Raw genomic sequence first — 12,811 nt, 5'->3', positions numbered from 1 at the left:
ACGGTGCGTAATTGTGGGTTCGTGTGGCCGTGGGCTGCCCGGTCTTTGGGTGAGGTCCAAGAGCTTTTCACCCATGTCTGAGGGCACGAGGCCCGACTGTTCGGCAAATTATGACTCGTAACAATTGGATTGAAGATATCTGAAATAGGAGTTTTTCCTACTAAGAATTCAATTGCAGATATCCAGAATGTTCATTCTAGATATCCAGAATGTAATTGAAAAGCCCAATACACATGAATCGCAAAAGTGACGTCATTTTTCCTAGGAAGAATGTCATTGTGGATATCTGAAATGTTCTTTTTGACTAGGAAGAATTTAATTACAGATATCTGCAATACATATCCAGTCTAGCTATTAAATGATAAAAGGGCCACTTATACTTTGTAAGGATTTTTAGATATCTTAAATTTAGTTTTGACTAGTACAATCAAAGTTGTAGATATCTTAAAATATCATTTTTACTAGTAAAAATGTATTGTGGATATCTTTAATTACATTTTGACTAGGAGAAATGGTATTATGGATATCTAAAATATAATTACAGATAGAAGTGTGGTTCGATTAAATGTTAAAACGGCTTGCCATAGGGAGACAGGAACCAGGAAGTACAGAGGCACATCCTAAATTGTTCCATCCCTTGTACTAGCTGATCTAAACGTTTGTTACATTGTGTTTTCCAGGAATAAAAGAACGTTGGATTTTCATATAGAAATACGAAGAAATTGATTTTTGTTAATAGGTGAACAATATGACGAAGGGTGTGATGTGAAAGGGTTTTTCAGTTCAGCTCAACTAAGCCAAACCATGTTTTCATAAATGATACATGAAAAAATAAATAAATAAACGAATGTCCATGTACACAAATAGGTAGATAAACATTTTCTGACCAGAATATTCTAAATCAATTCTCAATCTGGCCCTGTGATAGACTGGCATCCTGTCCAGGGTGTACCCTGCCTTCGCCCAATGATAGCTGGGATCGGCTCCAGCCCCCCGCGACCCTGAATACAGGATAAGCGGTAGAAAATGGATGGATGGATGGATGGAATTCTCAATCTTGTGATTTACATAAACTCACTGCAGAATAATGCCAGTCTGCAGGAAACCAGTCATTAAGTAACAAACAGCCTGATGAAGTGGGAGCAGGAGAGGGCAGGTACGGGTCTGAGGTTCCACCTCTCAGCCTTCTCAGGAAGCCGTCAGCATGCTGGATGATGTCAGAAGTTTGTGTCTGCTGCTGCAGGCGGCAGGATGTGGACTCTGTGGTTTGTCCCGGCCCGTTTGATGTGGACGGGAGACACATTAGCAGATTGAGGGTTAGCGCTCTACTATGGCATCTCCTCCGGTATGTGACTCAGGCCTCTTCCCAGAACCGCCGTCCAGACCTCATGTGGTGCTGTTGACTCCGGTTAACGCTAACGACCTGCTCGCTGGGTGACACTGTGGCAGCGGCATCTGACCTTCAGGTTAATCATCACCACGGGGATTTTATTATTTTACGTGTAAGGAATGAAATCCGACTATTTATGAGGTTTCTTTCCCTCTGCGGCACATGCAGGACACTGTAAGGTAAAAAGGCTTCTACACCAGAGGTCAGCTGGTCTCGGCTTGTGTTCACGGTGAGTTTCAAAGCCTCGGTGACAAAGAAAAGCACCATAATGTCCAGAACAACGTTTCAATCCTGCAGCGTGTGCAGTATGAACACAACACACACAAACCAGCCTGCTCTGTGTCGAGAGAAACGTATTTTGTTTTGGATTACGTGTGCTCTTTAAGTATCAGACGTCAGTCCAAACAAGTCCGTGGAAGTCCACGTAGGGAGGCAGTCTGTGTCTGATGTTCGTGTGGGCCAGTGAAAACCAACAAAAAGAAGTGGTTCAAACTGTGTTATTGAATGTAACAATGTGTGTGTGTGTGTGCTTCCAGGTTGCTGGTTGGAGCTCCCTTTGAATCCACAGGAAAGCAGCAGACCGGTGATGTGTTCAAATGTCCGCTGGACACCAGAAACTCTGCAAACTGCAGCAGACTCAACCTGGGTGAGCACCATACAGCCTTACATGTTCAACCAGATCACTGCAGTGTCCATCCTTTCATTAGGTAAAACTACCACAACATAAAAACATGCTGTTGCTAGTACGAGCGCTGCATTCACAATCTAAAAGTTTGCATTTGTTATATTTTGGAAAAGCAACCACAATTGCGCATATTTAATGCATGTTGAGATAATTATAACTCTCAGCATCATATTTCATGTTGACACAACATGTTAGACATTTAAATGCCAAATGCAAAATTTTATGAATCCATATATGAGAAAAACTGAATACAGGTAAATGACAACACTGGTAAATGGACCTGTTTCTAGTCTTTTACAGTTTGGGGTTCAGTATCTTGGTTCAGTATCTTGATTCAGTATCTTGATTCCGTATCTTGGTTCCGTATCTTGGTTCGGTATCTTGGTTCAGTATCTTGGTTCAGTATCTTGGTTCCTTATCTTGATTCCGCATCTTGGTTCAGTATCTCGATTCCGTATCTTGGTTCAGTATCTTGATTCCGTATCTTGGTTCGGTATCTTGGTTCAGTATCTTGGTTCCTTATCTTGATTCCTTATCTTGGTTCAGTATCTCGATTCCGTATCTTGGTTCAGTATCTTGGTTCGGTATCTTGGTTCAGTATCTTGGTTCAGTATCTTGATTCCGTATCTTGGTTCAGTATCTTGATTCTGTATCTTGGTTCGGTATCTTGGTTCGGTATCTTGGTTCAGTATCTTGGTTCGGTATCTTGATTCCGTATCTTGGTTCAGTATCTTGATTCCGTATCTTGGTTCGGTATCTTGGTTCGGTATCTTGGTTCAGTATCTTGGTTCGGTATCTTGATTCCGTATCTTGGTTCGGTATCTTGGTTCGGTATCTTGGTTCAGTATCTTGGTTCGGTATCTTGGTTCAGTATCTTGGTTCGGTACCTTGCCCGAGGACACTTCGGCATGTGGACTGGCAGAGCCGTAATTTGAAACTTGAAATCCTCCAATTGGAGGACGGCTCGCTCTACCTCTGAGCCTTCAGATTTTAATTTTGTTACGAGCAAAAAAAAAAAAAAGGAATGAACTATTCAAGTTAAAGATGAGCCGCTGACTTAATTATTGATTAGTTTGACTTTCTCTATCCAAACTTTATTTAAAGGTTGGAACTGAAACACTCATTGGAAGTTCTGTAACTTCACCATGTAACGTTTGGTGTTGTTTGCAATCAGGGAAACTTTCTCTGGACGGCGTGTCTGAGAGGAAAGACGCCATGAGGCTGGGGATGACGCTGACCTCCAACCCCAGAGACAACAGCTTTGTGGTGAGTCACATGACACCAGGGAGACCACCTCTGTGTCAGCTTCACCTCAAATGATAACATGAATCCATCTGACCTGCTTTTCACTTCTGACTATTGTTCAGAGTTACCCCAGTGACTTCTTGTCCCTGCTGTGTGTGACTGTGTCCTCAGACTTGTGGTCCACTCTGGTCTCATGAATGTGGAAGCTCCCTGTACAGCACGGGAATCTGCTCCAGGGTCAGCCGGAACTTCAGACTGTCCCACACCATCGCACCCGCCCTGCAGAGTAAGCAATACACATCCACCCATCTGTCTTACTGTCTGTCTGTCTGACTGTCTGTCTGTCTGTCTGTCTGTCTGTCTGTCTGTCTGTCTGTCTATCTGTCTGTCTGTCTGTCTGTCTGTCTGTCTGTCCATCCGTCCATCCATCCATTTATGAATCCATCCATCCATCCATCCATCCATCCATCCATCCATCCATCCATCCATCCATCTACTGGTCCTGTATCTTGCTTTGTTTGTTTGATTATCTTGCAGGGTGTGAGACGTTCATGGATATTGTCATCGTTCTGGATGGTTCTAACTCCATCTACCCATGGTACGAGGTCCAGGACTTCCTCATCACCATCCTGCAAAAGTTCTACATCGGCCCAGGTCAGACGCAGGTCGGTTCATCACTGAATGTCCAGTGTGATTCAATATTGCACAAATAACAACAGTACATTTACATTTTTCTATGTTTTTGATGTTTTACTATCATGAATAAAAAAGGTAAATATATAATAGATATCATCCACCTCCGATACAGTACAGAATTGTCTACAATCTAAAGAAGAAGAGTATGGAGTCTTTAGTTCATTTAATTTATCGTTCATGGGGTTTTTTGTTTTGAAATGCATAAATTCCCAATAAACAGTAGTGGTAGTGTCGCATCATGATCTAAATGTTGTGTCAGAGGCCTTTCCACTCCCACACCCATTTCAAGGGAATACTCGGAATTCCTTGGATTTGAACATCACCACAAACTCTCAGCTCCTGGCAGCTTTTGGTCCTTAAACACTGAGTTGATGGTGGAGTTTCATTCACAACATTTTACATGACACCAGCTGAGCCTGACAATGAGGAAGAACTAGAACATGCATGAGAGGCTGAGTCCCGCCCTTCACCAATGGAACCTGGAAAAGATATGTACGACAGCCAACAGAGAAAGACAAATAATTGTTTAATCCTGTTTGAATCGTACTATGACCTACAATTACAGTCAGGAAAGTTTCATTTAGCAAGATAGCGTTACATTTGAGATGAAACTAGCAAGCCAAGCTAATGGCTGTGTTGGTGACGTACATTGTGTGACATGAGAGATGCAGTTTCATACTAAACTAAATTAAATTATGACTAACTGAGACTTTCTTGATGTGTAAAATTATCTTTTAAATGGACAAACGTCATATGCATTGTATGTTGAATACAATTTAAACACGATCAAAACACTTTGTCTCTAGCCTTTGACAATCGTTCATATTTTTTTCCAAAATCAGTTCAATGGGGAACACCAGAGGGCTTTGCTATTTAGCTTTTATTTTGACTTTGTTCACAGATCCTTGTGATCCTTAGAACCTGCTAACCTGACCAAAAATGTTTTCTGTAAAAATGATGAGCATTTTTATATATATTCCCTAGTTTAAAAATGTATTATTAGGCCTGTAAGAGTCTATAAAGTTCTTTTGGGCCAGCAGCTTAACCCTTTCTCTGGTTCACTGGACTGAGCCGTGGTGTGTTTTGACTTCAGGTCGGCGTGGTTCAGTACGGCTCCAAGGTGGTCCATGAGTTCAGTCTGGGCGAGTACCACACGGTGGAGGAGGTGGTGGAGGCCGCCAAGAGCATCGACCAGCGGGGCGGCGAGGAGACGAGGACAGCACTGGGCATCAACGTGGCGCGGTACGACGCAGAATGGTGTCCCTCCTGAATAATAACAATATCAGGCTCACTGACGCACTCTTACTGTTCTTCACTGTGCAGGTCGCAGGCATTCAAGCGCGGCGGTCGCCCTGGTGCTAAGAAGGTGATGATTGTCATCACAGATGGAGAATCTCATGACAGTCCACAGCTGCTGCAGGCCGTCACCGACAGCGAGAGAGACAATGTCACCATGTACGCCATCGCTGTGAGTCCATCCCTCGTTACCTTCAACCCCCAAAACACCTGACCTCCTGTCTGCTCCTGACTCAGCATTTTCTACAAGCATGTGCACTAAAACCACTGTTGGTTTCTATCTCTGGACAAAAAACGTTGTTTCCTTTGGGACTCATCCAGGTTCTTGGTTACTACAACCGTCGGGGAATCAACCCCGAAGCCTTTCTGAAGGAAATCAAGTTCATTGCGAGCGACCCGGATGAGAAGCACTTCTTCAATGTGTCAGACGAGTCGGCGCTGAAGGACATTGTGGACGCACTGGGAGAGAGGATTTTCTCTCTGGAAGGTCAGCTGACCCTCAGCATGTTCAATCTTTGTCAACATTTATTGACACATCAGGTTTTATGGTTAAAGAGATACCAGATAACTGTTATTTTACTTTTCAGGAGAAATATTTTCTCATGGATTTCGTTGACTCTTGACATCACCAATTCGTTTTTAACGAGTCTACCAAAGTCCACATAGGGAAGAGGTCTGGGTGGTGGGGGGGTCAAAGAACAGGGAGCTTTAACCAGGAGACTGATGTTAGTGTCCCGTTAGTACTTTAGTTGAATGGGAGTGTGGTTTAGATATGGGAACATCATTTTGTAGGGTTGCACTGTCATTTGTGTGTTTTTTTTTTAACACATTTAAAATGAGCCAGCAGCCCATTTCTTTTCGGCCTGTTGAATCCAATATCTTCTGCTTTATTCCACTGAGAATTCTCTCTACAGCTTTATTTTTCTTGAACCATTTGTCTTTTCTTCATTTCACTTTTTCTCCCCAAATATAAGCTAGCCTTGTATAATCTGTCTAAATGAACTTTTACACTGCGAGTGTCTGCTTTCACTTTGATTTGGCTCAGCTGCACAGACTGACACACCAAAAGAGAAACCTAACGGCTGCAGAGAGCTGGAATGCGGGCTGTTGATTCCCAATGGGATCAGCACTGCTGCCACCACATGTGATGCTTATGGCTTTATTAAGATGTGAAAGTCAACATGATGATGTGGTCTGTGTTTCTGTTCTGCAGGAAGTCAGGGTCGAGGGTTTGGTCTGCAGATGGCTCAGGCTGGTTTCTCCTCACATTTAGTCAAAGTGAGTAGCTTGTGTTTGCATTTCCATCCTTACAGTCTCATAATTAGTTCACTTCTGAAATTAATTCAACATCTAAGAAATTCTTGTGTGTTGATGTCACTAAAGTGAGGATGAGTCCAACTTTCTAACTCACTGTTTATGATTTGACTCTGTAGATTTTTAGTAGATAGTTTATTCTCCAGTCAAGGAAATTGTGATCCAAAAAAATCATCAGACGACAGGAGCAGAGATGTGTATTTTAATTATTCTGACAAATGACCAAATATCGGTATCAGTATCATACTCAGCATTAAGCATCGGTTTGGTTCTGGTCCTGAAAAAGGAAATCTGAAGCTACAGAATAAGAAGCTTCTAGAAATATTTCTGTTGCTTTTAATCCAGGGAAAAAATCGTCCTGGTCTGAATTCCAACGTCAGGGAGTGAAAATGGTGTCGTGGAAACTTTCTATGTGTAACACAGAGCAGATGGTTTTGCTGAACCTAAAGCTGCCAACACACCACACACACACACACACACACACACACACACACACACACACACACACACACACACACACACACACACACACACACACACACACACACACACATGCAGGAACACATGGGAACTGTAACCCACACACACTTGCATTCAGTAACAGTGATGCATCACACAGACAGACAAATATGCAAAGTCTTTCCTGCATTTCATGATTAAAAGGTTAGAATGTGAAATCAGGTCGGAGTCGGACTGATGTGGAAAACAGACGACACAGAATCATCTTCATCGCGCAGGAAAACCGTCCACCTCTTCCTACAACTCACAACAGCAGCCGTCTGACATTTCACAGTGAATCTGCAGATCTGGGGTCAGTTGATGTGCAGGCGGGACGCCAACGGTTTGGTCATTCACGGTCCTTGACTCACTGGCCCTAGAGACCATGACTTAATGTTTTATTCACTCTAATATCTGAACTAATGTGCGACTGACGGCACACGCAACCAACAGCAGCTTCTGATCAGAGTTCAGATTACTTTTGATCGTTTTTTTATAGAAAACTGACTTGTTTATGACCTGAGATTTAAAGGATATTTGACTTTGGAGTTGCATTACTTGGTCCAGCTGTCAAATCTCCGCCATTCGACTTGGTTAATAGCTCTTCCCACTATAAATATACAATACTAATAAACAATACTTATATATATATATATACAGTGTATATATATATATATATATATATATGAACTGGATACTGTAGTTGCATCGCAATAATTTGGAGGACGCAACCAGCACACTCACAGTGGCCATTAAGTGATTAAAATAAACCTTAGGGCTGATTATAGGGCTGATCTCTGATACCGTTCACTTTCACTTTTGAAGTATTTTATTAACAATAATAATAATAATACATTTTATTCATAAAATGCTTTTCATACTACTCAAAGTCAATTTACAGTTAAATTAGTGGAGTGTTTCTGCGACAGGGAAAGAGAGTGATGGATGGAGATGGTCAATGTTCTTCTGGTGGAAAAACATTTTGGAGATTTGATTTTTGTGATGTTCAAAGGAGAGGTTGCTGGCAAAAATGACTCACAGGTTGCAGATGTGTGGAGAGAGAGAGAGTTGTCGATTTCATGGCAGTTTTGTCGAAGTTAGGTTGGAGAAAACTTGTTCGGATCCGAGGTTTAGTGTCAGTTGGGCAGGTGGTTAGGGTGGAGTGAGTGGCAGTGGGGGCTTTGGTGGAGATCTAGAGCTGGACATCAGCGTAGCACTGAAAACAGAGACCTGAGGTTACATGGGGAGAGCCCGAGAGGATGAACAGGAGAGGACCAAGGACTGAACCCTGGGGGATACCTTGGGACAGAGGGGTTGTGGAGGAAGTGCAATTGTTTATGTTAAAGACCTTGGGCCCTAGTTTCGTAGACCAGGCGCAGTCAGCTCTCAGCGCACCTGCGCCACGCCGACGGGGTGTGTCCGCCTGGACTTTGCAAGTTTCGTGCACCGCGCAGGCTCGCGCAGGCACACCTCCCGTCACTCCCACCCGCTCAAGTGGGATAGAGGGAGGAGAAGAAGGCGTGAGTGGGAGACGAGGAGGAGACGAGGCGTGGACTGGGATTAATACAGCCGATTCAGATCTTCACCAATCAAATGAGCTCCTCTCCTCACCTTTAATGCGTTAGGGGAGGTTCAGTGCAAGATCCGTCACTTGACAACCCGATGACAGAAGCACCACGCGCATCACGCGCTGTGCGCGCGTATCATAATAATAACAATGCCGATAAAATAAAAAACAGGAGAGAGAGAGGGAGATGTTTTGGTCCGAGAGGCTGAGTTTCCGTTACGCGTGCCATCCGCCTTTGATCTGACGTCAGATGTGACAGGACAATCTATATAGATATAAATTCACGTGTTGATTCAATTAGTTGCATTAAATAGTGTTTGTTGTGATTATTTATTGCATTTAAATGTGCCTGGAACTGTGGAAACCTGCCTGTGAGATCTCAGTGACGTGTGCGCACTGCGCGCCGGTCAGCCAAACTTCCACTCCGCCAGCTGTGATTCGCCTTGAATGAATGGACTTTATTTACGCCTTGCGCCGAAAGTAGACCAGGTCGGAGCTGGCGAGCTTTCAGCGCAGTCTCGGCGAGGCTTTTTGCCACGAAACTTCCGCTACGTCAAGCTGAATCTGTGACGCCTCCCCCTGCTGCGCCGCCACACCCATCTTTGCGCAGGCGATCCACCAAACTGCCAAACTGACCGGGGAAAGGCTGCGCGGGTCGAAACTTGCATTGCGCCGGCTCCGCCACCCTGCGCTGCGCCACGAAACTAGGGCCCCAGATGTTGGTTGGTGAGATATGACCTTAAGCAGGAGCGAGCAGAAACAGTGGTGCTGAGGCTGGATTCATTGTTACTTTTAAGTAAATTATCTATGTATTTCTTTCACCACTGTCCCCTGCTCATAGAACATTAAAGTCTTTGAGTTAACTGACTTCCTACTGGCCACCCACATTCATGAATGGCATACAACGAATGTCCCAATGCACCTCTTTGGGTCTTTTTAAAATCACTTCAGTGGCCCCAGTAAATCAAATGCTGATAATAGAGTCACCTCAGAATGTTTAAGATTCTCATAAAAAGCTCAGCTCTCAGATGGTAAAATCTGCTTAGGAACTTTTGAACTGGAACATTTATGCTTCCTGTTATTTGAGCTGCACGATGGGAAAACCTTTCTGAGCATATGTGAAAGTAGAAACTGAAATAAGAACATCATTCTACTCTTCAAGTTGTCCTCATGTCATACATGTGGTCCATTATTCTAATTGTGTTACAGTGAACTCCATTAACGTCCATGTTCTCCCGTCAGGATGGCATTCTGCTCGGGGCGGTGGGCGCCTACGACTGGAATGGTGCCGTGCTGAAAGACACTAAACATGGCAAAGTGGTTCCACCAAAATCCTCCTATAAGGACGAGTTTCCAGACGAGCTGAAGAACCACGGAGCCTATCTGGGTAACAAAGCTGGACTTGTCGCTATCAGTGCAATGTCTCCAACTTCAAACTGAAACACTTTGAGTAGTTGAAGACAATGCCTCACAAGAAAGTATTGGACAAAAGAAACAATACACCAATTATTTATCTTTTTTTTGAGTTTTAACATAGAAATAAGGCGTAGAACTTATATTGAACTGTTGTTAGTGATCATTTTACTAGTATAAAGGAAAATGGCTATTGTTGTTAGTTAGAACCGGAGAACATATCAAACGACCGGTTCTTCAAAGAGAGACCGGCCGGACCGACCGGTTCACGAGTCGGTCATCCGAACTCTAACACACACAGTGGCCAGAGGTATTTGTTACCCGAAGTTCTCTGTAGATGTAGAATACAGACTGCACCATGAGGCAACCTGCTGTGTCTTGGGAATGGAACAAACTATTGGAAAGTAGAGTTGATTTTACAAGAGATTTTAAGTTCAAATGATGTGCCTTTAAGTGTGTTCAACTTAAATAGTTATTCCTTTTGGTATTTACATTCAATTTACTGAAACAAATTAAGTGAATGCATTACTTAAATGGTTTACGTGGAATCAGTTGCTTAAAATGTAAGTAAAGTCAATTTATCTGGGCTTGCAGTGCAGAAAATATAATCTCTGTGCTTTGTAACGTTACTACTCCAACGACCATCGTTACTGTAACACTTCAGTGGGTCCGCCACTTGCCATAAGTCTGTTTCCTACAGAAGTGGCCCACTACAACAGTCTCTACTGTAACAGTACACATGCAAATGGCCGCCTCTCTGACCATCCTACTACGTTGATCTGAATGGGAATGTGCATTTTACTCATTTATTTCTTATGTGCAGTAAAAGTGCGAAATTTAGCCTGAAGTGAAGGTCGGAGGTGTCACCAGAATGAGTTGTGTTCATCTTTTGCAGAACTTTTAGAAATATTCTTATCAATTGTCCTGACAGCTAGTGGCCAAAATGTTTGATGCAAAGTTTGACCAACTGACCTCCATCACCTTCTTTGGACTGTGTTAACCGGGAAACACAAAATAAAGAACATTTTGACTCCTTTGTTCCATTTCTCTTGATTTTCTGCTCTCAGGTTACTCGGTGGGTTCTCTCATTTCGTCTCGCGGCTCTCAGCTCTACGTGGCCGGCGCTCCGAGGTTCAACCACACCGGGAAGATCATCGTCTTCACCCTGAAGAACACTAGAAACCTGACCATCCTGCAGTCGCTGCTGGGGGAGCAGGTCACTAACGCACACATGAATGTTACACCTTTGGATGTTGATGATCCTGACTGTTGATGTAGACCTGATGAGACTACTTTCAGGTGTTCTCACACTAAAGCTGATTAGAGAGGTTTTGTCCAAATGTGAATTTGTTCTCCAGGAGATTTCTGTACATTTGGTGATGTGTGAAAGATATTATTGCTCTCAGAAAAAGTACAGAAAACCAGTCTCCAGGGTACACTTTTATATAGAGAACATTATATATCCAAGACAAAACTGACAGGAGGAAAGAAATATTCAGAATAAAGGTCGGAATTACAAATCTGTCTGCTACTTCAGCACATTGGATTGGATTTATCAATACACAGCACAGTTAGGCAAATGATACTTCAGTGTCATGGAAAAGGGCCATAGACGGGGCCATAAATTCTAACTGGATTCTAACTCTAATATTAAATAAAAAAATGTGTTATAAAACAGGCAAAGTCTTAATGTTTAAAAATCAACATGTTACTTGAAGCGACACATGATGCATCACCTGGTTCATCTTATCAAACGAAAGATTACAAGATGCCACGCACTTCATCATGATGAGTATTCATACGTTTTTGTGTGGTATTAGTAAAGTAAAAGCTATGACCTTACAACTCTCCATTTGGTGTTAGTGGTTAAAATGTCTCACTGACAAGTTTCCCTCTTTTCCAGATTGGCTCATATTTCGGCAGCCAGTTGTTATCCATGGACATAGACGGCGATGGACTAACGGACGTACTTGTAGTGGCAGCGCCCATGTTCTACAGCCAGGGCTGGGAGAGAGGGAAGGTCTACATCTACACGGTTACACCACAGGTACATTTGCCATGTGTTTACCTGCTCAAAGACTCCAATCAATCAATCAATCAATCAATCAATCAATCAATCAACCAATCAATCAGCCAATCAATCAATCAATCAATCAATCAATCAATCAATCAATCAATCAATCAATCAATCAATCAGAAGAGCATTTCTAAAAGGTTTTCATCAGGAAAGAAACCTCTTAAACACAGTTATCACAGCACCAAGAAAGAAAGAAGAAACTTTGTTCAGGCTGGACACTTAAAGGGACAGTGTGTAACATTTTAAGTAATTTATTAGCTAAAATCAATAACTTCATTCATAAATAAGTCCTCATAAGTGTATAATCATCTCTGCCAATAATCTGATTTATCCTCATGAGCAAAGAATTTCTTATTTGTATTTGTATGGACGGGTAAGTCCTCAAGATTATAACCGCCGAGCAGGGACATGAGGCCTGAACGTGTTTTTGTAAGGGGCTGGACATCGACTTTTACAGAGTTTTTATCCGTCCGTGGTGGACGTCCCGAACACGACCTCTGACCTTTTACAGTCAGTGTTGTAGAGCAATGTATGCACTTTAGTAACATTCGTTTGTGATTGTTGTGTGTTAGTTATTAGCTGATGCTATAGGCTACGACATAGTAATGGAAGGCTACCAAAAATAAACCA

At 42.7% G+C, this 12,811-nt stretch overlaps 1 protein-coding gene across 2 annotated transcripts in view; it reads left to right on the top strand.

The window, feature by feature from the left end:
- Positions 1-12,811, top strand: part of itga11b (integrin, alpha 11b) — a 50,500-nt gene that overhangs the window by 13,000 nt on the left and 24,689 nt on the right. Inside the window, exons 3-13 of one of the 2 annotated variants that reach the window (XM_084018383.1) lie at positions 1,927-2,036; positions 3,250-3,341; positions 3,492-3,606; positions 3,858-3,985; positions 5,110-5,258; positions 5,340-5,484; positions 5,634-5,799; positions 6,526-6,590; positions 9,934-10,078; positions 11,172-11,320; positions 12,008-12,151. In XM_084018383.1, coding sequence (XP_083874509.1) covers positions 1,927-2,036; positions 3,250-3,341; positions 3,492-3,606; positions 3,858-3,985; positions 5,110-5,258; positions 5,340-5,484; positions 5,634-5,799; positions 6,526-6,590; positions 9,934-10,078; positions 11,172-11,320; positions 12,008-12,151 — 1,408 coding nt within the window. Of the gene's footprint in view, positions 1-1,925; positions 2,037-3,249; positions 3,342-3,491; positions 3,607-3,857; positions 3,986-5,109; positions 5,259-5,339; positions 5,485-5,633; positions 5,800-6,525; positions 6,591-9,933; positions 10,079-11,171; positions 11,321-12,007; positions 12,152-12,811 lie in introns of those variants that run through there. The other variant, XM_084018384.1, reaches the window with a different exon arrangement.

Source organism: Eutrigla gurnardus (genome assembly GCF_963514095.1).
Source record: "Eutrigla gurnardus genome assembly, chromosome: 9".
NCBI classification, from domain to species: Eukaryota; Metazoa; Chordata; class Actinopteri; order Perciformes; family Triglidae; genus Eutrigla; species Eutrigla gurnardus.
This window is presented reverse-complemented; position numbering and strand designations above follow the sequence as displayed.